Genomic DNA, 24,793 nt, shown 5'->3' with positions numbered 1-24,793 from the left:
AAAAAAAAAAAAAAAAAAAAGAGAGAGAGAGAGAGAGAGAGAAAGAGCTCGAGCAGAGGAGGGGCAGAGAGAGGAAGAGAGAATCCCAAGCAGGTTCCGCGCTGTCAGTGCAGAGCCCCTTGTGGGGCTCGAACTCCCCAAGGATGAGATCACGACCTGAGCTGAAATCAAGAGTCAAACGCTTAACAGACTGAGCCCCCCCAGGCGCCCCAAAGGCAGAGCTTTTGAGTAAACTCTATGAGCTTTTGAGTAAACTCTATGCCCAACATGGGGCTTAGAACTCACGACCCTGAGATCAAGAGTTGGCCAGTTCCACCAACTGAGCCAGCCCGGTGCCCCCAAAGCTACTAAGTGTTAACACTGCCAGGAAGTCATCCCCCTTACAGAAAAATGGAGACACGACAGACAGGACCACAGGGTCCCGCTTTCCCTCCCCAGAGGTAACCACTGTTTGTAGGGTAATGAACGTCTGTATCAGTCTCCTGGGGCTGCCCTAAAAAATTACTACAAGCCTGGTAGCTGACTTGAACCCACAAACACTTATTCTCGTGCAGTTCTGGAAGCTGTGGGCAGGGCTGTGCTCCCCCTGAAGTCTCCAGGGAAGATGTCCTCCTTGGCTTGTCCGGCTCCTGGGGCTGCTAGCATTCCTTGGCTTGTGGCTAGGTCCCTCCAGTTTCCCTCCATTGTCACATGACCTCCTCCCTCGTGTCTCCTCTGTGTGTTTGTTATAAAGACACTTGTCCTTAGATTTGGGGGCTATGAGGGTAATCTAGAATGATCTCATCTCGAGATCTTTGCCTTAATTACATCTGCAAGGATGCTTTTTCCAAATAAGGTCATGTTTACAGGTTTCAGGTGGACCTTGTGGGGGGGGAGGGAGGGCATCACTCAACCCCCTACAATATCTTTCCAGTTTTTTTTTCCTACATGTACATTAATGGGTAGAAAATATATATTATTAAGTATGCCAAAGAAGAAATTTTTTTTAACACAAATGGTATTTTACATGTATTGTTCTACAGCTGTCGATATTATTCTCCAACTTGCTTTTCCTCCTGAACAATGTCTTCGAGAATGATGCTCTTTGTGGGTCAATCCTACTGCTTTTCGCTGATGTATACAGTATTGCAAGATGTGGACTGGACTGCACTTTACTGGCCTTTTTCCTGCTGACAGATTCTGAGTTTGTTTACAATTTTTCCATCCAGGCTTGGCGAAGTAAAACAGTCATTGATGTTATCAAGGTTTTAAGGCCCTGCTTTTATTTTACTTAAAAAAAAAAAACCCAATTTTTGACATTAATTTATTTTTGAGAGAGAGAGAGAGAGAGAGAGAGAGAGAGAGAGCGCATGAGCGGGGGAGGGGCAGAGAGCGAGGGAGACACAGAATCTGAAGCAGGCTCCAGGCTCTGAGCTGTCAGCACAGAGCCCGATGCGGGGCTCGAACTCACAAACCGTGAGACCGTGACCTGAGCTGAAGTCGGATGCTTAACTAACTGGGCCACCCAGGCACCCCTATTTTACTTTTTTTTTTCAGTGTCCTGGCTTTTGTTGCAAACTCGGGTAGCCCTATTTTGCTTTTAATTGGGACAAGTATGAGCGTACAAGAAGACTGAATATAGTGTGTGTGTGCAGTTTGAAGAATACTAAGTGTGCACCGTGTTCCTATGACCCAGTGTCTTGGGAGCCTCTCCCCAAATTCATCTTCTTCTCTTGGAAGAAACCAGTGCCCTGAATGTCGTACAGCCTTTCTTTGCCTTTCCTTATGTTTCTCTAACAGGTATGTGTTCCTCAGCCAGACGTTTTGGGTTTTGCTGCTTTTCCCCTTCCTGTAAAAGTCTATACGCTTCTCAGCCTTGATCTTTTTGCTCAACGTCATGTTTCGAGGTTTATTGTGCTGGCGTTTCTGTAGATCATGCCTTTTCACTGCTGCGTAGTATTCACTGGGTGACTGCCCCACCGCCTGTGTATCCCTTCTCTTGGGTTGTGGCCACCTTCCCCCCCCTCTGCTTTCTCCTGTGGCTGGAGAGGAGGCGGAGAGGTTGAACTTTGGGACACCACTTCAGGCACATTTGGCCCTTGGTAGCTGGCATCCGTCCGATTTCCACAGCCCTGTGGGTGGAGGGGGATGTTTGAGGCAACCTCACGACAGACGCCAGAAAAATAAATCCTCTAACAACCCTTTTGCCTGATGAACCCAAGGAACTCGGCTGAGTCTCCGTTTGGACTCACCCTTCACTTTTCTCCTGGACCAGCCTGGGAGAGGCTATGCTAGGGGCTGCAGGCGATGGAAATAGGTCAGCTTCTGGTCCCTTCTGGCCTTCTCTCCATCAAGTCCTACACCTCACTCCTTTGGCCACGACTTGGGGAGAGTTAATTCTATGCGACAAGTTGTTCTCAAATCGTCTGGCCCCCACGCCCTGCCACCTGATGTCTACTCCAGCACCCTATGCCCTTGGTGTATCTTCCAAAGTATCTCTATGTATCGATAAATATTTAAAGATGTATCTCAGGGTGCCCGGGTGGTGCAGTCAGTTAAACACCCAACTTCTGATTCTGGCTCGGGTCATGATCTCGGTTGTGGGATCGAGCCTCACGTTGGGCTCCGTGCTGAGTGTAGAGTCTGCTTTAGATTCTCTCTCTCTGCTTCTCCCCCTTCTTGAAAAAATGTATCTCTATCTAAGCTTATATTCACAAACAGGTATATTAACACCTCTCTCTCTCTCTCAATATATATATCTCCCCTTCTTATTATCCCCCACGCTTCCACCCTAGTTAAACCACCATGATATCCCATGTGAACCTTTGCAATATTTCCCTCTATCCCACTCCAAACTCAGCCCCACTCACTCTATTACCACACAGCAGCTAGAATAATGCTTTCAAAATATATGTCTTATCACCCTCCTACTCAAAACTTTCCAAAAGGCTTCTAATCACACTTTAAATAAAGCCCATAGTCCTCACCCTGCGGACTCCCAAGGTCCTGCATTAGTCATTCCCATTTGTGCCAAACGTGCCTCAGGGCCTTTGCACTTGCTATATCCTGTCTCTCGAAGGTTCCTCCCAAAGATCGGCCCTGGGTTGGATGCTTCACTTTTGTTTCCCTAAGGTGGGACATCTTCAGGTTGTGATAGAGGGATACTACCTTGGGGATCCGACCCATCCTAGTTGTTACTGATGGCTGCCCATCTTTGCGTCAGGCGTTCTAGGCCATCCCACGCGGGTACTGAATGTACCAAAGTGAGCAGGAACCCCTCCGGGGGGAGAGGGCAAGGGGAGTGACTTTTGGCGATCGTTAAGGTAGAATGCTTCTGGCAGCAAGCTGCGATGACTCCACTCCCCCGGGGATTAATCCGTGAGGACAGTTACTATTGATTCAGCCAGACGCCCAGGGCTAGCCACGGGCTTGCCCTGCAGCTCAGAGAGAGAACTTGGCTTTCCCCCTTTCTCTCTGCCGTCCTCTGTTAGCGGGTTTTCTTGCACCCTGGCCCTGTTTCTTGGGGTTGTGAAACACCTGTCGCAGCCCCCTGCAGAGGGACCTCGCTCCTCCCCAGGAAACTGTGTGGGAGGGCACTCCCACCCCCCCATATATGCCCCTTTGGTCTCACTGGAAGCCGGTCATATGCCTGCCCGTGAGCCAATCCGGCAAAGGAGCAGAAGGATCTCTGGGATTGGCTTAGCCGTGTGGGCACTGATGCCTGGGGGTAGACATTTACCGGGGGTGGTGGCCAGCTTCTTCTGTACAAGGAGCTGACGGATATTCAACCGCATACTTACTCAGAGAAAGTATCCGTTCTCGTAATCTCCCTAAACCCACTGGTGGTTTAGGTGACAGATGCTCACCATGAACTCATCCCAGTTCCTACCGTGGTGTCTTGCCCTGGGGAATAAACAGTAACGCGACGGCAAAACCTCCTTTAGCGAGTAAGCACCGTCCTTCCCTCTTTCTCTGGCTTAGGCTGGTCTCCCGAGGGTGAAGTTTGGCTTGGGTTGAAAGGTACTGATTGTAGAATAACCAAAGCAGTGAGATTTGTCGGCACTGATTAACTTTTTACTTTCAGATGTGTTTTTTAAATTGTTTTTGTTTATTAATTTTGAGAGAGAGAGAGAGAGAATGTGTGCTGCCTGCGTGTGGGGGAGGGGTAGCGAGAAAGGGAGGAAGAGCGAAGGCCAAGCAGGCTCCTCGGTGGACGTCGGTGCAGAGCCCCACAGCTCGATCCGACGAACTGCGAGATCATGACCTGAGCCGAAGTTGGACCCTCCACCGTCCGAGCCACCCAGGCGCCTCGTGCCCATGATGAAACTTTCTAACGTCAGCTTAGGTCAGGATTCAACCCCTTGGCTTGGGCACAGTCCTCCCAGGAGAGACTCGGGAGTTGGATTTTGTGACCTTCCCGGTAGGTGGGTAGCTGTCTGTGTCCCTGTCACGTTATTGCCCAGCTGTCCCTCTGAGGACGGACCTTTTGGGCTCTTTACCAGCTGCACCTCATCATGGCATTCTGTGTGTACAAAGAAATTTGCTTTGAGAAGAGAGGAGAAAACTGAGATCCATATCGTCAAAAGCATGTGGACGTTCGGATAAGCCTGACTTGTACCCCAGCTGTGGGGACCACTCCTCTTTTGGGAAAACTCTTTGCTAGTTCCGAATACTCACGCTTTTTCCCTTGAAGCTGCTTTCAACATATTCCAGAGGGCTCGGTGTGTTTTCATAACTTCCTACGTTAGTTAATGGTCATCTTATAATAGTGACAGTTTTGAAAGATGGAAAGCCTAACTTACTGCACAGCAGTGTGGGAGAAATAGACAGGAACTCCGACGGGCTTGTACGTGAGGGAGCAGCAGGGTCGTGGATTCGAAATATGTGGTGGGGAGGTCAGCCCTCTGATGCATCTGGCCTGGTAGGTTTCTGGATTCCGTTACAAAGCTTTGAAGAACCTAGACTAGGATGGGGAAGCACAGATCGGAAGTGTGGTGTGTGCGCAGTCCCAATCTAGATCCTTGAATCCAAAACAAGCAAAGGTACAAGGGGACGTGGGGAAGGTTACACACAGACAACAGTTTAAGGTTCTCGGTCAAGAAGCGTCCTTCTAGCCATGTGCCCATTTTAAGTGGGAAGAACTTTCTGGAACCTCTTCTTTGTCCCCCTCTCTGATTTTGTCCAGAAGGATAAGGCACAGCAAGGTGAGGCCCGAAAAGGCACCTCCAGATGTTCGTATGTCTGGAAGAATGACAAAGGGGGGACAACAAGGCACTGGTTATTTTGGCTGTACTTTACCTCTTCCTTGGGTTCCCCTACAGGTGCTGTGTCTGGTTGGGTGGGCCAGGCTGAAGGGATTAAGAATGAATCAAGTGGTTGGGGAGCCTGGGGGGGGGGTGCTCAGTCGGTTGAGCATCCGACTTGGGCTCAGGTCATGATCTCACTGCTCGTGAGTTCGAGCCCCGCGTCGGGCTCTGTGCAGACAGCTCGGAGCCTGGAGCCTGCTTTGGATTCTGTGTCCATCTCTCTGCCCCTCTCCTGCTCTCGCTCTCTCTAATTAAAAAAAAAAAAAAAGGAAAGGATGAATCAGGCAGCTGTCAGGTGTAGAAATCCAACCGTCTGCCTGCTCCGCGAGAATTGGCCAGTCCCCTGGTCAAACTCCGATTTGCATGCCCCATGAAGGTGAGTGAGGTCTTCCATAGCAGAACCCTCTTGCCTAGCCCACAGCACACACCAGGCATTTCTGAACGACTGTTTCTTGAGCCACTACTATGGATCAGGCTCCGGGACCCCAGGGAACCCCGGGGAACCAGTGAAACAAAGATTTTGCTTCTGTGGGATTTGCATTCCAGTGTCAAAGGAAAGCAACATGAATTATAGGAATCCTTCAAAGATTAACCTCCTTCGGGGTCAAGATGAACTCACGCCTTCACAAAGGGGATAATGCAAAGAGCCAGAGCTGGCCCTACAACTTGGAGGTCAGGGGAGGTGGCTAGTCCGGAAGTCATGTTTCTATAGCAAGCATCCTGTTTTATTATTATTCTTAAATGTTTATTTTTAAGAGAGAGAGACAGGGAGGGCGGGAGGGGCCGAGGGGGTGGGACAGAGGGTCTGAAGCAGGCTCCATGCTGACAGCACAGAAGCTGATATGCCGGCTTAAAACCACGAACCGCGAGATCATGACCTGAGCCAAAGCCGACGCTTAACCGACCGAGCCACCCAGGCGCCCCCGTGCACCCTGTTTTAAATTAGAACCTATGTTTCTTTGCGGTGCTTGAGAGATGCAAGCTGTTTATGATTTAGTGGTGCGGCTGCTTCATCAAGCTGCAACACTGCAAAAAAATTGTGCCCGGGGGAGGCTGACTGGGTTGCTGCGAGAATAAATTACAAGGAGTATGGTGAGGTCCCTCGCACCGTGCTAACCAGCATACAGGAAGGAGTCCAAGAAATAAACCTTCAAAGTATGTCCCAGGTCCCATCTGTCTCTCCATTTCCACACCTGCCACCTGGCTCAGTCACCATCATCTGTCTCAGCATCATCCTAACTGGTTTCCTGCCTATATACTTGCTCCCTGAAGACTAGTCTCAGCTCAGCAGCCCCTCAGCTCAACATGTCCCTCTTCCCAGCGGTCTCGTCTCACCCGTGGTAAAAGCCAGGCCTCAGTGGTCCCCAGGAGCCACCTGTGCTGCCCCCTCTCCATTGACTTTGTCTCCTACCCCAGATCTCTCAAGTCAAAGAAAAACACCGGGCACTCGAGTAGCTCTCTAACCCCACCCGGCACTCCTACCTCAGGGCCTTAGCACGTGCTGTCATCGCTGCCTGGAAACTTTCCCCCAGAGACTGAATAGCTCATTACTCCCTCACCTGCTTCAAGTCAACGGTAGTGGTCACGTTTTCAAGGGGCCCTTCCCTGACAACCCTATTTATTTATTTATTTGTTTACTTGGAGACAGAGAGCGTGATTCGGGGTGGGGCAGAGGCAGAGAGGGAGACGGAGAGAATCCCAAGCAGGCTCCACGCTGCCAGCGCAGAGCCCCACGTGGGACTCGAACCCATGAAACCGCCAGATCACGACCTGAGCGGAACCAAGAGTCCGATGCTCAACCTACCGAGCCGCCCAGGGACCCCCTGACAACCCCATTGAAATAGAAACACTCCTCCACCAGTGCTCTCCAGCCTTCCCTGCTTTGTTTCTTTCCATAGTACTTAATACTTTGTATTATACGAATAACCGTATACTTATCATCTAGATGACACTCATTGGTACACTATGTGTTCTACCGTCTACAGTATGTTATGTTTGACGTAATGTGATATATTCCCCGCCCCCCCTTCTGTTGACACAGGGCAGGAACTTTGCTCCATTCGCTGCTGTAACCGCAAAGCCCCGCTCCGTGCCTGGTGCCCAGCGGGCGCTCGGTCAATATCTGCAGGAGGAACAAATCAATAGCGACCGAACACAGAACGAGCCAGCGGCCCACGACCTCTGCCCTCCCGCGCGGCTTCAACCCCTTCCCGCCGCAGGTGAGGACTAGGAGCCCGGGGGCAACGCGCCTGCGCAGCCCCACCCACAGCACGCGCGGGTTCGAGACCCGGAGGCCGCTGGGCGTGGCGGCGCGTACTCCTTTGCGAGGCTCGGCGCCCGCGGAGGGTTACACGCGGGGGGGCGTGGCCTGCGAGGGGCGGGCCCTCCGGGGGGCGGGGCCGGCCGGGGATCCCGCAGGCGGCGGCCGCGCCGCCCTCAGTCTCGCCGCGCTCGCCGTCCTCGCCGCCGCCCGGCAGCTGCCTTCGGACCCCGCCGCCGCGCCTGCAGACCCCCCCCCCCCCCCGGCCCGGTCCCGGTGCCGCTCCGCGTCCCCGTGCCCGTCCCCGCGCAGCCCCCGCCGCAGCCATGTCCAAGCAGCCGCGAGCCGGCGGGGAGGAGATCCTGGAGTGCCAGGTGATGTGGGAGCCTGACGGCAAGAAGAACACGCAGATGGACCGCTTCCGGGCGGCCGTGGGCGCTGCCTGCGGCCTGGCGCTGGGTGAGTGCGGGCGCGCGGCCCGGGGGCTCCCCGGCCACCCCGTCCCCGGGGCCAGGGCCCTCCAGAAACCCGGCTCCCCCTCGGAGAGGGGCCCGCTCCTGGGGACCGGGGCGCCCCCTTCTCCCGGGCGTTCCTGGCAGGGCCCCTCCTAGCTGTTGGAGGGGTCTCCTGATTTCCAGTCTCCTTCTTGGGGGGCGTGGAGGAGCCCCTGGAAGTGGGGACCCCCTTTCCGGGGGGGGGGGGTGGGACTCCTGACTGTGGCATCTGCGTCCCTGGGAGGGTCCCCCAGCCCCCCGGCCTTGGAACCTGGGGGCACTGAGAGATCCCTCGTTAGGCCAGGCGCTCCCTGGGGTCTTGCACTCTGGCCTGGTGGGGGGGGGGGGGGCTTCCTTCCAGACGTAGGATGTAGGGTCTTTCTGACTTGTGGCTCTTCTCCTGGGTGTGTGGGGGTCACTCACCAGCCAGTAGCACCTGCTGTCTCGTCCTAACCCCCCCCCCACCCCCCTTACTAAAAGGCCAGTGTGGCTGGCATTCAGGCTCCTGGGAGAAGGATGGTCAGGGAGGAACCTTTGGGGTTAGGGCGGGACTCCTTCTCCGCCTGTTGGCATTCCCAGGCCCCAGCAGAACCCAGTCCCAGGCCTGCCATCCAGGCGCCACCCCGGCTCTCAGAAACCACCTGGCTGGGTTTGGGCTGGGCGCACCAGGCCCTTTTCCTGGGTCGGAAGCACTCTGGCCTGGGCCTCCCTGCAGCTCAGCTGGCTTCTGAGGCTCCTGTGTTTTTGCTGGTGGCATCACATCCGTGTTCTCAGTCCTTGTCACAGACACAGAGGCCTGCTCTGCCTAGGGGAGTCGCTGCCTCCTTACGTGCCCCCCTTTTCCTGGGGCCCTTGTTCCCTCTGCCCTGAACGTTGGCTGGGTTTCCTGCTTCCTGCTTTTCCTCCCTCCTCCCTTCGGTGCACCCTGCTTGCTTTCCCGGAGCACAGGTCTGACTTTTCACTCCTTGGCTGCGAGTTCACAACGGCCCCTTGTTGACCATGGAATTGCACACAGGGCCGCCTGGCAGCTTCGTGTCCCCCACAGCGCGATGGGTGTCCTAGCTTCCGCTGAGCCCCTGTCCTTGGCAGACCCAGCCCTGTCGCGCCCCTCTCTCCTGCACACTAGACAGGGAGCACCTTGGAGACAGATGTGGCTTATTCCTCCGGGGCCTTTCAGGGCGTAGCTGGTAAGTGACCGTGTGTCGGGCTGGGGCGAACAGACGAGGCTCCAAAGAGCTGGGGGTGGAACCTCGTTCTGCGTTCTCGCCTCCATCCCGTCGGCGTCTCCTCTGCCAGCAGTAACAAACTCTCCCGTGGCGAGCCAGCCCTGCCACCCTAGGAAACCGCCGCACATGGGTTGTGCGTGGGTGAGACCCATCTAACCTGACGGCCTGGATTCTGAACTGGCTCCACCATTTACCGGCTGCGTGATTAAGAGAAACTCACTTGATCTTCCCAAGCCTCTTTACAGACTTTCCCCGTCTGTAGAATGGGCACGATGAGAGGGCCGGCGTCAGTGGGTGGTGGTGCGAGGGTGGCAGGAGGTGATCCGGCCCCGTGGTCACTTGCACCTGGCCTGCGGGTTGCTGTGTAAACACCACCGGGCACTGGCAGCTCCCAGTTGGCCTGCTCCGGGCTGGTGGGGGGGGGGAGGGGGGTGCCCGGGGCCAGATTGGCGCCGTGGACTTAGGACTTCACTTGGGCGGCTCACACACTGGGAGACACGCAGGAAAAGCGAAATTTCCATCTTCTTTTGAAAACCTAAAGGCCTGTGTTGCCGGGCCTGTATCCCCACGTGGTGGCAACGAGCTGGCCCCGGTGGGGTTCGTCTCTTGGTCTGGGGGTGGTTTAGAGCTTGGCGTCTGTCTTTTTGTCCTCTTCTGCTCCTGATGGCTAAGCCAGCCTGCTCTTCTCGCCCTTCCAGAGGCCTGGCCCTGGACTTCTGGGCTTTAAGATTCGTCTCAGATGTTTCCTCCTCTTTGATTACTGTCATCGAGTATTTTCTCCTTCTCCGCTCTCCAGGCGCGTGTAATTTGGACTTTCATCCTGCCTCACTTTTTCATTAACTTGTGAGCATTCTAATCGCTTTAAGGACTATAGCCTTGAATTTGTATCTTCTGCGCCCCCAGTGTTTTGTGTGTAGCTGGCACGCGGTGTTGAGCAGAGTGCTGTGCCCACATGTGCAGGGAGAGCAAGGGACACATCCTCGTGGGTGGCTGCAGCTGTGCTCAGTCCCCGAGGAGGGGTGGGCGGGAGGGCGGCCTTCTCCAGCCTGGCCGCCTCTCCACGAGCCCAGCCCAGGGCTGGCGTGAGGTTGGGCGGGGCCTTGGCGGGGTCCCGTATTCTTTCCGACTCCCAGGGCCGCGGGTCGGTTGGTTCCTGTGACTGCTCCCAGCCGACCTCACCTGAGGACTCCGCACACGCCCGCGTGGACCTCGGGGTGGGGGGGGGGGTTGTAGACGTCCTGTGGACAGCCTGCGGCTGCAGCCCAGCATGTGTGCGTGTGAGAGACCCCAGGAGGCACGCCGCGGGTACCGGCCCTCCGGAAGCAGGGGAGCGACACCCGCTTTCAAGTGCGCGCTCCTTCGGTGGACCGTGCCGAGTGCCTTTCTGTGTGCCACAAGCCGCAGATCACGGCAGCCTTCGGGCGGCCGGGATGGCCTTTGCCCGCAAATGGAAGGCTTGGTCCCGACTCTCAAACCGCTCACGGGCGGCTGGGGGAGAGAGCTCGTGCAGAACGGGCGTGCCAAGGGAGCGTCAGAGTAGGGACGGCCCGCCGTCGGCTCCCGAGCGGTTCACTGTGTGCTGGGCTGTCCGGTCGTGAGCGGAGACTCGGAGGTGCAGGCTGGTCCGAGTTCTCCTGGGTGGACGGGAAGAGGGGGTGACTTTCAGAGCCGATGCCTACGCAGGGAAGGGTGATAGTCGGCTCTCAGTGGGCGTGCATCCCCTGACCTAACCCGCGGAGCCCTGGCCCGGCGGGTGCTGGTACCCATTTCCCGGGTGGGCAAACACAGGTCTTGGTCGGGATGCTGCAGCCGTGAGTGGCGGGCCTGTTGTCTGTTTCCAGAGTCATGACCATCCGCCGGGTGACGTTGCCTCTCGCGTGTGGGTGAGGGCGGGGGGTGGGGGTGGGGGGGGCAGCTGTCACCCGGCTCTGTAGCTGCTTGTCGCTATGTGGCGTGACGGTGCCTTAGGTTAGGGGCCCAGGAGAGCCAGGCAGGAGCTGCAGTGGCTGTTAGGACCCAGTCTCAGAAGTCACTCTTGGTCATTTGCATAATATCCTGTTGGTGACACAGGCCCCTGCCCCTCGTGGGGCGGGGACAGCATGGGGATGTGAGTGCCGGAGGCGGGAGCCCCTGGCCAGCCACAGCCAGCCGTTCTCGTTTCTCAGGAGAAGGCGCAAACCCCGCATTTCGTTTGAAAACTGGGATTTTAGTACGTTGGCAGCTACTTCGGCCTCTTTGTGAACGTCGTGCAGACTGAACCAGACGTGCCTGTGGTAGGCGATCTGGGCCTCGGGAGCACAGGCTGCGAGTGGGGTGTGGGTAGAAGCCACAGGGCCCGGCCTGGCTGACGACTCGTCCCTCAGGACTTGGCTGGGTCGTCCACGAGGACGAGCTCCCCCCGAGAGGCACGCATCCCCCTGCTGTCCTCTGGGGCCCTCGTCATGTTAGGGTGCCGTCGAGACCACTCGTCCCCCGCATCGGCAGGCGGGTGGCATCTTCCTCCCTCCGGATGCTGCCAGAGCCTCGCTTGCCGACGGGCTCGCTTTCGGTGCAGGCCCCGGGGTCGGGCCTCCGTCCGTCTCTTGTGTCGGCCTGGGGGAGCTCTCGGAGCTGGGAGCCTCGGCCACTGGTGAGGGCAGGCGTGACATCGAACAGAAAGGCCCGGGAGGAAATGGAACCGGGGGCCCTGCGGACTAGCCCAGCTTCCCTGCTGAGGGCAGGCGGAGGCTCCCTCTGCCAGAACCTCCCTGGGCCCGCGCTGCCCTCCTCCTGGCCCGCGAGCCCGGCGTCTCCTACTCATGAACGCGTCCCTGTGCTGGCATGGCCCTGTCCCGACATCCTAGCCCGTCCCACGCTGCCGGGTAGCCTGCCGCGTGTCCTGCTCCTGCGAGGTGACGGGCAGGGACGACGATGGCTGGCGCACCAGGTCCTTTCCCTCTGCCAAGCTGTGGTCTCTCAGTGCTTTGTGTGTTTTGACTCATTCGGTCTTCGCAGTGACCGTGACAAGTCACGGAGGACGACTTATGGAGGGGACGGTGAGGCCCAGAGAGGGTTGTTCACTTGTCTGAGCTCACACGGAAAGCGGCAGGACCTGGACCCGGATGGTTGAGCTCCGGAGCCTGTGTCTTGAAGCCAGGCTCTGTTGGTCCTCGGGGGTCATTGTTGTTATCCCCATTTTGCAGGTGAGAATGCCGAGGCTCAGAGAGGTGGCACAGCTTGCCCAGGGTCCCTGTGCAGTAAGTGGCGGGGCCGAGACTCGGACGCAGCCGTCCAGCCCAGCCCGGAGCGCAGGGTTAACTCCCCACTGTCACGGGAGGATCCGTGCTCTTCTTCAGTCAATTTCCAGGTGACCTGTAAGGACACTGAGCCCAGAGAGGCACAGTGGCCTCCCTCAGGTCCCCACGCATGGTCTCCAGAGTCAGGGCCGGCCCCAGAGTTCCAGACAGGCCATCCCTGCTGCTTTTCCCCCCACATGCCTGGTTGACCTGGTCTGTGGCCCCCGGCTTGACTCGATGGGGCGGGACTGGAGGGCAGGCCTCCCGGGGCTTGGAGGCAGGGGGCGGGTGGTGGGGGGGGGGAGGCCTCACTGCCACGAACCCGGACTGCTCTAAAGCCCCTGGTCCCTGCTCGCTGTGTGGTCTCTGTGCTGACTCTCCCCCCCTCATCCGGGGGATCCTTCTCCGCTCCGCTGCAGAGGGGACGCTGTACCACTCACTCCCTGTTCTTCGCCTGGGCTCTAGGCTTCCCCCCGGCGTCCCCAGCCTGCCCTTGCTGCCAGGGCCGCCCCCGCCTCCCGCAGCCTGCCCTGCTCTCCGGACACGTCTCTTCCTCCTGCTCCAGAGTCCCGCGTGCCCGAGGACAGTTCTGGACGCCTCAGTGGGAAGGGGCGTTGCCGACGGGCGGGGATCATTGTGTCCCCCCCTCCGTGCCCCCCCGGACTGGGAGCAGTGAAGACCCTTAGGCCTTGATGGCACTGAGAGATTTCAGCCTGGCCATTGCCTCATATGCCCCGTTTTCCTCTTCCTGATGCCTGCTGGGCACCTCTCTGTCCCAGGAGCACCAGCATGGGGACGTGTAGCCTGCTGGGAATACGTGGAGATTGAAAACGCCCAGTGAGGGCAAGGGACTTGCCCAGGGTCTCAGGATCAGAACCTGGTGGGAAGAACCTGCTTCCGTTTGCGTAGAAAAGAGAGAGGGGGATGTATCTACTCACGTACGGAGTCTCTGTTCAGACGCACACGCTTCGCCTGTTCCAAAGTCACTGTTACCCGCATGTGAGGTCATCACCGAGCTTCTGGTCGCATTTCTGGGACCTGAAATCTGTCAGATGGGGCTTTCCTCATTTCGTGTGGTATAATAGCAGGCTTAACGTAGCTCCGGCTACGTCCAAGGCCCCGTTCTAGCATCTCGTGCCTGGGTTCGTTGGAGTTCTCCCAACAGCCCCACGAAGAGGGGGTGCCGTGAACCGTCTCCACTTGACAGATGGGGAGACCGAGATACGGCGTGCTTAAGTAGCTTCCACAGGGTCGCACGGCTAGCACGTGGCCAAGGCGGGATTTGAAGTCAGGCCTTCTGGCTCCGGAGCCCATGTTCTCAGGCACTGCCAGTCAGGGTATGAAGTCAGCGCCTCATGCTTTTGTTCGTGTTAGGGGCCAGCGGTGGTAGGTTTGCTCTGGTGAAAATTAGGATACGCCGCCGCCCCCAGACCGTTTCCCATCAGCTGCCTCTGACAAACCTGTGACTCCTTAGGTGTGGCCATCTCCTTGCTGAACTGCTAAGGCTTTCGAAGCGTTACTTGAGCTATGTGCCGTTTTGTTTTCTTTTTAGAAAATTATGATGACTTATACCACTGGTCGGTTGAATCCTATTCAGACTTTTGGGCCAAGTTCTGGAAATTCAGTGGAATCATCTCCTCCCGCATGTATGATGAGGTGAGTAGACACTTTGCACACACACTGTCTTCTTGTGGTTGTGGTCCAAAATGAAGTGTTTGTTTTTGGGGACACTGAGTCCTATCTTCTTTCCAAGCCTCACACCAATGGGGAGAAAATCATTGTTCTAGAGAGTTGGCAGAAAGTTGGGTTGAGGTCACAGATGCCACGGAGAGCGTGCGTTCTAGACTCCGTGATGCGTGGACCCCAGGCCCCGTCCTGGGAACGCGGGCCACCCTACGTGGCAGGACATCGTTTCGTTTTTATTTTATTAAAAAATTTTTAACCGTGGTAAGATACACGCCACAAAATTTACCACCTTCACCATTTTAGTGCCCAGTTCGTGGTGCTATTAAATCCATTTACGCCATGAGGTTTATCGTTTCTTAAGCCTGGAGTTTAGGGACCTTTACGACTCCTTATGCTGTCAGTCAGTGAATATCTGGGGAAAGGGGGTCTCCTGTTCCTCAAAGTTTAATTTATCGGGTTTGATGGTGGGGTGAACCATCCTGAAAGATTCATCTGTCGGCACTTGGGGAGGAAAGTCGAGGTTTGAGCCCTTCGAGGAAGGAGGTGAGGGACCCAGGTCGGGGAAATTGTGGGAGGGGCAGGCGCATGCCATCGCCATCTCCTGGTTTTCCGTGTGTCTGCTCGGAGCCTGGGACATTCGGCAGGTGCCACATCTGTCTTATTCCCTTTTTGTCAGCGGCTCTCATAAAGTAGGTGCTTCGTAAGTATTTGTTGAAAGAGTACGTTACTGGGGATGCTGTTTTCCCTTTGGCATGAATTTCCTAAAAATTTTTTTTTAATGTTTATTTATTTTTGAGGGAGACAGAGTGCAAGCAGGGGAGGGGCAGAGAGAGAGGGAGATGCAGAATCTGAAGCAGGCTCCAGGCTCCGAGCCGTCAGCACAGAGCCCGACGCGGGGCTCGAACTCACAAACTGTGAGATCATGACCTGAGCCGAAGTCGGATGCTTGACCTGACTGTCCCTCTTTTTTTTTCCAACTTTATTGAGGAATAATTAACAATGAAACTGTATATATTTAAAGCATCCAGCGTGATGATTTGCTGTACGGATACATTGTGGAAATTAACACGCCCACCATCTCGCCTGCTTTCTCTTTGTGGTGAGAACGCTTAAGATTACCTCTCTTGGCAACTTTGGTGTGTAACTTCTTCCCAGTTACTTAGAGGGCGCTGATCTCTTTTCAGTTTCAAGTCTGTAGGCCAGTTCGGTGTTCAGTCCACGGAACGATTTGATGATGCTTTGGGCCGGGTTAGCGGGCTTCCTGGGAAGCAGAGTGTCTTTTGTTTATTCCCGTGTGGATCTCATCGTGCGCGTTTGCCGTCCTCTCCTGTAGGTTGTGGACACCTCAAAAGGGATCGCGGACGTCCCTGAGTGGTTCAGAGGCAGCCGGCTAAACTATGCGGAAAACCTCCTGCGCCACGAGGAGAACGACAAAGTCGCCCTCTATGCTGCGAGTGAGTCCCGACAGCGACTTGGGTTTTCCTCCTTTATTTATTTACTTATTTTAACCTATTTTATTTTTGTTTTTATTTTTATTTTTTTTTTCAATATATGAAGTTGACTGTCAAATTGGTTTCCAGGATTTTCCTCCTTTAGTGCCCTCGGGGCCACCCACCCAGAGGGCTGCGTGGTGAGAGACGCTCTGAAACATTCACAGACTGCAGCGTGTGTCTCCAGTGTCTTGGCACCTTTTTTCCTCCTCCCTTTTTTATTGTGGCAAAAAAACGCGTAACGTTAAGTGTACCATTTTAACCATTTTTAAAGAAGGATTCAGATTTATTTTTTCGTTTTGAGATAGAGAGCAGGGGAGGGGCAGAGAGAGAGCGAGAGAGAATCCTAAGCTCAAAGTCCAGCCAGGTAGTCAGGTGTGATGGGATTTCCTTCTTCTTTACGGCTGCATAATATTTCCTTGTAGGGATGCCTCACATTTTGTTTGTCCGTTGCTCTGTGAGTGGGCTCTTGGGGTGCTCCCACGTCCTGGCTGTCGGGAGGAAGGCTACAATGAACATGGGTGTGTAAATAGCTCCCCGAGGTCCCGCTTTGGATTCTCTTGGATATACATCCAGAAGTGGATCATGTGGTGATTCGGTGTTTAATTTTCTTTTTTTTAATTAAAAAATACTTTTTTAAATCTTTATTTTTGAGAAAGAGTGAGAGAGACAGAGGATGAACGGGGGAGGGTCAGAGAGAGAGAGGGAGACACAGAATCCGAAACAGGCTCCAGGCTCCGAGCCGTCAGCACAGAGCCCGACGCGGGGCTCGAACTCACAAACCGTGAGATCATGACCCGAGCCAAAGTCAGACACTTAACCGACTGAGCCACCCAGGTACAGCCCCTCCCCGCTTTTTTAAATTTTTTATGTTTATTTATTTACTTTGAGAGAGCAAGAGAGAGAGAGCACAAGTGGGAGACACAGGGACAGAGGGAAGGAGAGACAGAATCCCAGGCAGGTGCAGAGCCCGTTGCCGGGCTTGAACCCATGAGCTGTGAGATCATGACCCGAGCCGCGATCAAGAGTCAGATGCTTAACCGACCGAGCTACGCGGGCGCCCCCTATGTTTAATTTTCTGAGGAACCTCCATACTGTCTTCTGCAGTGGCCACTCTTGGCACCTTTCCGACGTCATTAAGACTTCTGTTGAGGGGCGCCTGGGTGGCCCAGTTGGTTAAGTGTCTGACTCTTGATTTTGGCCCAGGTCATGACCCAGGGACGTGGGATTGAGCCCCACGGCGGGCTCCGTGCTGAGTGTGGAGCCTGCTTGGGATTCTCTGTCTCCCCCTCTCCCCCATGTCCCCCACTTGTGTGCTCTCTCTTTAAAAAAAAAAAAAAAGACCTTTATTGACTTTTTCTTATCCCTGGGAAGGGGAGGGGACGGTCGTGTGATGATGTTTTAGGGGAGAAATTGAGACACGTAATACTAAGTAACCAGCTCAGAGTCACCTGGACAGTTGGTGAGGGAACTACAGCTACAATCTTTTTCTTTTAAAATAAAGTTAAAAAAATTTTTTTTTAATGTTTTTATTTATTTTTGAGACAGAGAGAGACAGAGCATGAACGGGGGAGGGTCAGAGAGAGGGAGACACAGAATCCGAAACAGGCTCCAGGCTCCGAGCTGTCAGCCCAGAGCCCGACGCGGGGCTCGAACTCACGGACTGTGAGATCATGACCTGAGCCGAAGTCGGACGCTCAACTGACTGAGCCACCCAGGTGCCCCACTAGGGGTTTTCTTAGTAAGGAGACACTGCGGTTAGTCTTCTAATTAATTAGGTTTTTGGTAAATCTGAATTTTGGTAAAAAGTGACATTGAATTATGTGCTATTGGTAGGGTTTGAGGTGTTTTACATAACGAATTTTCCAGGTGACTACATTTGTCTCCTTTGAGTAATTAAGCTTTATTTACCCATTTTATTTATTTTTTAAAGTTTATTTATCTTGAGAGAAAGAGAGCGTACTCATGGGGGCGAGAGAGAGTGCCAAAGCCCAGTGTGGGGCTCGAACCCACCAACCATCAGGGCCTGAGCTGAAATCAAGGGTCAAACGCTTAACTGACCGAGCCCCCCGGACGGCCCTTATTTACCCATTTTCCACACGTGTGCTGCCGTGTCGTGAGGAAATAGGGCTTCCGCACAGACTAAACGCCATTGGCCCTTTGGTGTTGGTGACTCACGGCTTCGGTTTCGAGACGGCACCGAAACCCGCTGCTCTCGAGCTGTCCGTGTGTGTGGGACGCTCGGCCCATGCCTGGGGGGGGGGGCCGGAGAGCTGCGCCCTCTGCCACCACCTGCCCCAGCCTCGTGTCCTGCTGCCTGCTCTCAGTCCCTGCGGATGCCGGCGCCCTGGCCTGTAGCAGCGTTCCTTGTTTGTAGTCAGCGGTGGTGCCCAAAGTCCGATAACCGTGCTCTGTCCGCCGTTTCAGTGCCCGAAGTAGGGGTGGGTGAGGTCTAGTGGCTGTGCGACCTTGGGCCCGCCTCTTAGCGTGTCTGGGTCTGTTTCTGCCTCTGTCATGTGGAGAGGCTGATAGCACGGCCTTCAGGAATATCGTAGGGTTGAAGCGAGCGAACACGATGCGTGGGCATACGGCAGACCTTGCCACAGGAAGCGTCAGTGGCTCTCAGTGGAGGTTGTACCTCTGAAATCCCCCCCCGCGTGGCTTTTAAAATCCTGGCTGTCCAGGGGCACCTGGGTGGCTCAGTCGGTTAAGCGTCCGACTTTGGCTCCGGTCAAGGTCTCACGGTTTGTGAGTTCGAGCCCCGCGTCGGGCTCTGTGCTGACAGCTGGGAGCCCGGAGCCTGCTTCGGATTCTGCCTCGCCTTCTCTCTGTGCCCCTCCCCCGCTTACACTCTGTCTCTCAAAAATAAATGAAAAAAAAAAATTAAAAAAAAAATTAGAATCCTGGCTGTTCCGTTCCTGCTGTGGCTTCTTAAGCACATCTCCCAGGGACGGTACCCAGGCTTCCATATGACTTTAAGCCCCCTGTCGCTTCTGATGCACGTTGTTGGATAAGAACCACAGAGCCTTGTCTTTATGTCGTCTTCGGGCTGTGCCTTTTACTCTGCTCCCTGCTCAGCCCGGATGCACTTTGGGCCGAGTGCATAGTGGCCTCAGGGAAGCTACACCAGGCCTGGCATCTCTCCCTTCGTCTTCCGGGAGGTGTTTGCGTGTCCATCCGTTCATTCTCTCGCTTGTTCTCACCTCGGTCTCAAATGTCTCCTCAGCGCAAGGTGCTGCGGACGTGGTGTTGAACGGGATGGACAGGGTCCCCTGCTCTCGAGGGGCTGACTTTCCGGGGAGGCAAACAAGAAATAAAAAACGTATAGGCGATCCCTGACAGGATGGTTCAGCTTGATAGTGTCCGACTTTGCGACGGGGTGGAAGCAGTGTACCTTCAGCAGGAATCGTGCTTGGAATATTGCCTTCGCCGTGTCCCGGGCCAGCCGTCTGTGTCCCCGTCCTCTCTCGTGATGCTGGGCAGCGGCTGCAGCTCCCGGACCGCCGCCTGCACCCACGCGGCCGTCCTGTTTGTCACTGGCGGTACAGGATTCAGTCAATTACACGCGACTGTCAACACCTCGTTATAAAACAGGCTTGGCTTTGTGGTGGGTGACTGTGCCCACCCGGAGGCTCCCGTCCGTGTTCGGAGCACGTCTAAGGCGGGCCGGGCCAGGCTGCGGTGTTCCCTAGGGTAGGCGTGTTGGACGCAGGCGGGCTCTGATAGAAAGCGGCCCGCCGGGTCCTCGCTTTCTACAAGGAATGAGGGAGGGGGCGCCTGGGTGGCTCAGTTGGTTAAACATCTGACTTCAGCTCAGGTTGTGATCTCGCGGTCCGTGGGTTCGAGCCCCGCGTCGAGCTCTATGCTGACAGCTCAGAGCCTGGAGCCTGTTTCAGATTCTGTGTGTCCCCCTCTCTCTGGCCCTACCCTGTTCATGCTCTGTCTCTCTCTGTCTCAAAAATAAATAAACATTGGGGCGCCTGGGTGGCGCAGTCGGTTGGGCGTCCGACTTCAGCCAGGTCACGATCTCGCAGTCCGTGAGTTCGAGCCCCGCGTCAGGCTCTGGGCTGATGGCTCAGAGCCTGGAGCCTGTTTCCGATTCTGTGTCTCCCTCTCTCTCTCTGCCCCTCCCCCGTTCATGCTCTGTCTCTCTCTGTCCCAAAAATAAATAAATGTTGAAAAAAAAATTAAAAAAAAAAAAATAAATAAACATTAAAAAAAAAAAAAAAAAGGAATGAGGGAGGGCGTTTGCCTGGGCCCCTTACCCTCGAGGGGAAACAGGATGTCGGTAGCGAGCCACTCGTGCGATGCGTCACAGCAGAACGCCACAGGGTTGCTGGAGGCGCTCGGTGCAGAGGGCAGCGGAGGCGGGGGGAGAGGACCTTCCTCAGGCGGGACACGAGCCACGCAAGCCGTCCCCGCCCTCACCCTCACGCCGCACGCGTTGTGGCGTTGAGCTATGCACTGCGTTGTCAGCCACCAGCCCTGTCTGAGTCCGTCCGCCCTGTCACCCCGAGGGAACCCCCGACCCAGCCCCTGGCACCCTTGGCTCTCTCCCGTGTCCACGGGTTTGCCCGTCTGGACGCTTCGCGGAGGCGGGGGTCACACACGGCGTGGCCTTTCGGGTCTGGCCTCTCCCTCGGCCTCGAGGTTTCAAAGCCCATCCTCACCGCGGCTGGCGTCAGCGACCCTTTCTCTGTCCCAGAACATTCCACCGAGCGGAGACTTCGCGTCCTGTGTGTCCTAAGAGACCCTTCGAGGGCTGTCCTGCCCCGGGTGCCGGGGTCCCTTTGTAAACACCGCTCAGCGCCTCTTACGAGCCTGAAGCCTGAGGAGTGGGAACCTGGGTCTCTCATCTTCTTTTCCTGCTCTCATTGGGTGTGTCTGTACTTTCACCCAAGGTCTCGGGCACCGCACGAGGTCCTGGTTTCCCCCTCTGGAAAGCGGGAAAGGTCAGACGTGAATCTTTTGGAAAAACAGAACCGAAGAGCAGTGAAGGTGGTGGTGAAACACGCCAGTCTTCTGGGTGGCTGGGTTTGACTGAACTGGCCGTGCACTTTCGTTCGCTCTCTCTTCCCAGCCCCCCCCCCCCCCCACGCCCCGCTCCTCTCGTGTGCACTGGCTGAACCCAGCCCCTTTTTTCTTAAGCCTAGCTCCGTGTTGAGGTGGGTTAGGGAGGCATGGTTGTAATTTTGGGTGTGCTGTGTCCGTTTCACCCTCTCCCCCACTCCCCTCTCCTGCCCACCCCCACCCCCCTCTCCTGCCCACCCCTTCCCTTTAAATACGTGAACGTCTTCCATTAAGGAGCTCCCTCTTGTATTTGCGGGGCAAACAAATGCCCTCAAGCCAGGGATCATATTTAGTTTATAAATAGGGTACCTTTGGTTTTTTTTAAGTTTATTTATCTTGAGAGAGAGAGAGACCCGCATTCGCGGGAGGGAGGGGCAAAGAGAGGGAGAGAATCCCCAGCAGGCTCTGCACCATCAGTGTGGAACCCGACGTCGGGCTCGATCCCATGAACCGTGAGCTCATGACCCGAGCTGAAACCAAGAATCAGACGCTTAACGGACGGAGCCACGCCGGCCCCCCAGTGGGGTACTTTCTTAAGCAGGGTCCTAGATCGGCTGGTTATTGGCTTGGGGATTTCAAGACAACTGTGTTTCACTTTCTGCGTGTTTTCCTGGTTTGTTCCTCCTCTGCCGGCTGCGTGCGGCTGCTCCGTGCGGGGTGGAGTTTGCTCCGGCATTCTCCGCCGAGTCCGTCCCTCCCAGGGATGGTCCCTGCCGAGGCCAGGAGGTGCCACCAAAGGCGGGCGTGCGCCGGGCCCTTGGCGCTCCAGCGAGCAGAGCGCAACAGCGTGCGTCCGTTCCGTCCGTGTTGGAGTTCCGAGAACAGCCGCGGGTGCAGCACGCTGTGTCTCCAAACAGTGGGTTTCAGGTTGCTGAGTATTTTTACAGGCTCAGAAATGATCTGGGAGGGGGGAGGGGAGCACGGGGGAGGGACTTCGAAGGGCGCCTGGCGAGGGGGGAGAAGAACCAGGGGCGGGCGTAGGTAACTTTAAGGAGATGGCAGAAGCCAGGTCGACACCAGACAGAAGTCAGGACATTTCTTCACTTTGGAAGGGAGATGCCCCGTGCGGCAGAATCGAACAGCAGTTGGCAGTCAGGAGTAACGTGTCTGCGTCAAAGATAACGGCCGGGATTCACCTCTTCCACGTGGAAAGTACAGCCAGATAGTTTTCCCACAGCCACGCAACATCGACTGTCGGCTGTGTTCATTTCCTGTCGCCGTGGAGCAAATTTCCCGAAAACCGCGGCCGCAGATGGCGAACAGAGCATCTCACGGTTTCTGTGGGTTGCACGTTCAGAAGTGGCTTCGCTGGGGGGTTCTGGCTCGGGAGCCTCTCACGAAGTTGCGGCAAGGACGTTGGCGGGTGCTGCGTCATCCGAAGGACTGACCGAGGCGGGCGGGTCCAGGTCCAAGATGGGGCACTGCCGTGGCTGCCGGCGGGAGGCCTCAGTTTCCCCCCGCGTGGGCCTCTCGGGGGCTGCCTGAGTGTCCTCACAACACGGCAGCTGGATTCCCCCAGAGGGAGCGGGGTGGGAGCGGCCGTGTCTTCTGTGACCAAGGCTCACAGGTCCCCGTTGTCTCCAGTGCCCTGTCGCTCACCCGGCTCGGAGCCCCTTCGGTGTGGGGGGACCCGCATGAGAGCACCAGCACGGGGGGCGGGGCTCACTGGGGGCCGCCGCGGAGGCCGGCGAGCACACCGTCTTCCTGTCATCACCGTCTGTTAGGTGGAAATTCATATCTCACCCTTGTCACGGACCTGTCTTCCACAGTGAGCTTGATCATTTTTCTGTCCTCCGCTGACTGCCACATGCACGTCCCGGGAAGTTGAGTAAACCTGTGTCCGTGCGACTTTTTTTTTTTTTTAAACATGATTTAAAAAAACATTTTTTTAAAATTTTAAATGCAAATTTATGTAGTTTGAGAGAAAACATTTTTTTTTTTTTAATGTTTATTTTTGAGAAAGAGAGAGCGTGTGAGCAGAAGAGGGGCAGAGAGAGAGGGAGGCACAGAATCCGAAGCAGGCTCCAGGCTCTGAGCTGTCAGCACAGAGCCCGACGCGGGGCTCGAACTCACAGACCGTGAGATCATGACCTGAGCCTAAGTCGGACGCTTGACCGACTGAGCCCCCCAGGCGCCCTGATGTGTGACACATTTCTAACCTATGTTTGGACGAGTCTACGACTCAGAACTTTTCTGTTCGGCTCGTCTCCACTGTGTGTCCCTGTTCTCTTCCCAGGGGAAGGCAAAGAGGAAATTGTGAAGGTGACTTTTGAAGAGTTGCGGCAGCAGGTGGCTTTGTTTGCAGCAGCAATGAGGAAAATGGGTGTGAAACAAGGAGACCGGGTCGTTGGTAAGTGTTTTGGGCTCTTGTGGTTTGGGGGAGAGACGAGGTGGAGTGACCAGCTTGGAAGGTTGAGGCGACTTTTGGACAATGGCAGATTGCGAGCAACCCTGTAGGACCTCAGCGATCCACGCTTGGTGGAGGACAGATGGCCAAGGAAGGTCATGGTGCCCCGAGAGGGCAGGGACAGCCTGTGCAAAGGCCCGGAGGTTCATGAGGCAGGGCACCTGCAGGGGTGACAGGAGCACGGTGGGCTGGGCGTGCACCACAGGTGGTAGGGCAGGCAGGGGCCCTCCTTCCAGAAGGAACCAAGGTTGGTGTCTCCAGAGGGCAAAGGGGGGCCTGGCTCCCTCTCCCTCCCCGGCCCCCTCCCCAGTTCCTGCCTTCCTTTGTTCTCTCTGCATCTGGCAGTGAGTCTTGATTTCCCACCGAGCACATTCAGGTGTTTTCTTACAGTTTTCCTTTCACCTTGACTCCTGGGGAAGGTTTCCGGGCCTGTATGTGGACCTGTTCTCCGCCCCAAGGACCTTTAGTTAATTTAGATGTGGGTGGGCGTGCCCCCAGGGCAAACAGGGGGAGATAAGAGGACTTATCCTCGAGCCGGCGGGGTGTCCGGGGTGCTGGTCTGCCTCCCCACCCCCATGGCCGTGGGACAGGGCCACAGGGCAGGTGGCAGTGGGAGAAGCCGCCTCTCCTGGGGGAACTCACCGCAAGTGGGCATTCAGCGTGTTTGCTAAGAGGGCGGCCTTATCATTGTAAACCGAGTAAGGGCTGTACCCCGTGTCTCCTCCCATGGCAGCTGGGCACGGAGGCCCTGCTCGCGTGTCAGTTGACTGGGAAGGAAGCAGACGGGGGCCACCGCAGCCATCGCCCCCTGTCTCGGCCCTGGATGGGCTGTACTGACCTCCGGGGTTCGCACGCTTCAGCGAGGTCCCTGCTGTCCCACGGGAAACCGTCGGCCCTTCCTGCACGCAGCCTGCTTTATGTTCCTTTGTGGTCCTCATCACCCATCTGAAATCTTGGGATCGTTTGCGTGCGTGTGCGTGTGTCCGTCTATCTGTCCTCCCGCTGGAGGACAGGGGCTGTGTCCTCTGTGCACGGCCGCGTCTCTGTCCGCAGGGCGGCCGGGGCACGGTGGGTGTGTGACGGGCTCTTGTGGGTGAGTGTGTGTGAGCGTGGGGCCCTAGTCGTAGCAGGGACGTGTGCTTGAAGCCTCCATATCTGTGGCTCTTCCCCCGGTGTAAAGCCACCCTTTCGAGGTCTAGAAAAGGAATTCGGAAGGTTCTTATTGCCTCTGGTTTTTTCTTCCCTCTAAGTGTTCCCTTTCCTCCCATTTTCGTTAAAACAAGTCTCTTTTTGAAGCAAACATTTTCCGAGAGAAGGAGAAGTGGAGACCAGGGTGTGTTGGGGAAGACGGTCGAGACCCCCTCCGGGCCGTGCTTTCGTGGGCGATGTCCCGACTGTGCAAACTCATGCGGGTGCCTGGTGACCCATGCTCGTGAGGGTCTCAGCCTGGCCACTAACTTGACCCGACCACAGTTCCAGGACTGGGGGCTGTGGTTCCCGGAAGAGGGCACCAGGGAATGACTCCTGACGGGGGAGGAGGACGCGGGAAGATGCTTGAGGGGCTTCAGACACCCGTCGGGGCTGCTCTCGTGGGTTTCTC

General features: G+C 56.0%; 1 protein-coding gene across 4 annotated transcripts in view; it reads left to right on the top strand.

The window, feature by feature from the left end:
- The first annotated feature begins 7,816 nt into the window (after positions 1-7,816).
- The window catches only part of AACS (acetoacetyl-CoA synthetase), a 63,220-nt gene continuing 46,243 nt past the window's right edge, over positions 7,817-24,793 (top strand). For all 4 annotated transcript variants that reach the window (XM_042962027.1, XM_042962031.1, XM_042962028.1 and 1 more), the window contains exons 1-4: positions 7,817-8,004; positions 14,093-14,196; positions 15,560-15,680; positions 23,023-23,136. In XM_042962027.1, coding sequence (XP_042817961.1) covers positions 7,872-8,004; positions 14,093-14,196; positions 15,560-15,680; positions 23,023-23,136 — 472 coding nt within the window. In that variant the 5' untranslated portion in view covers positions 7,817-7,871. The remainder of the gene's footprint in view (positions 8,005-14,092; positions 14,197-15,559; positions 15,681-23,022; positions 23,137-24,793) is intronic.

This window comes from Panthera tigris, chromosome D3 (assembly GCF_018350195.1).
Source record: "Panthera tigris isolate Pti1 chromosome D3, P.tigris_Pti1_mat1.1, whole genome shotgun sequence".
NCBI lineage: Eukaryota > Metazoa > Chordata > Mammalia > Carnivora > Felidae > Panthera > Panthera tigris.
Note: the sequence above shows the minus strand (reverse complement) of the source record. Positions and strands in the feature narration are given on the sequence as shown.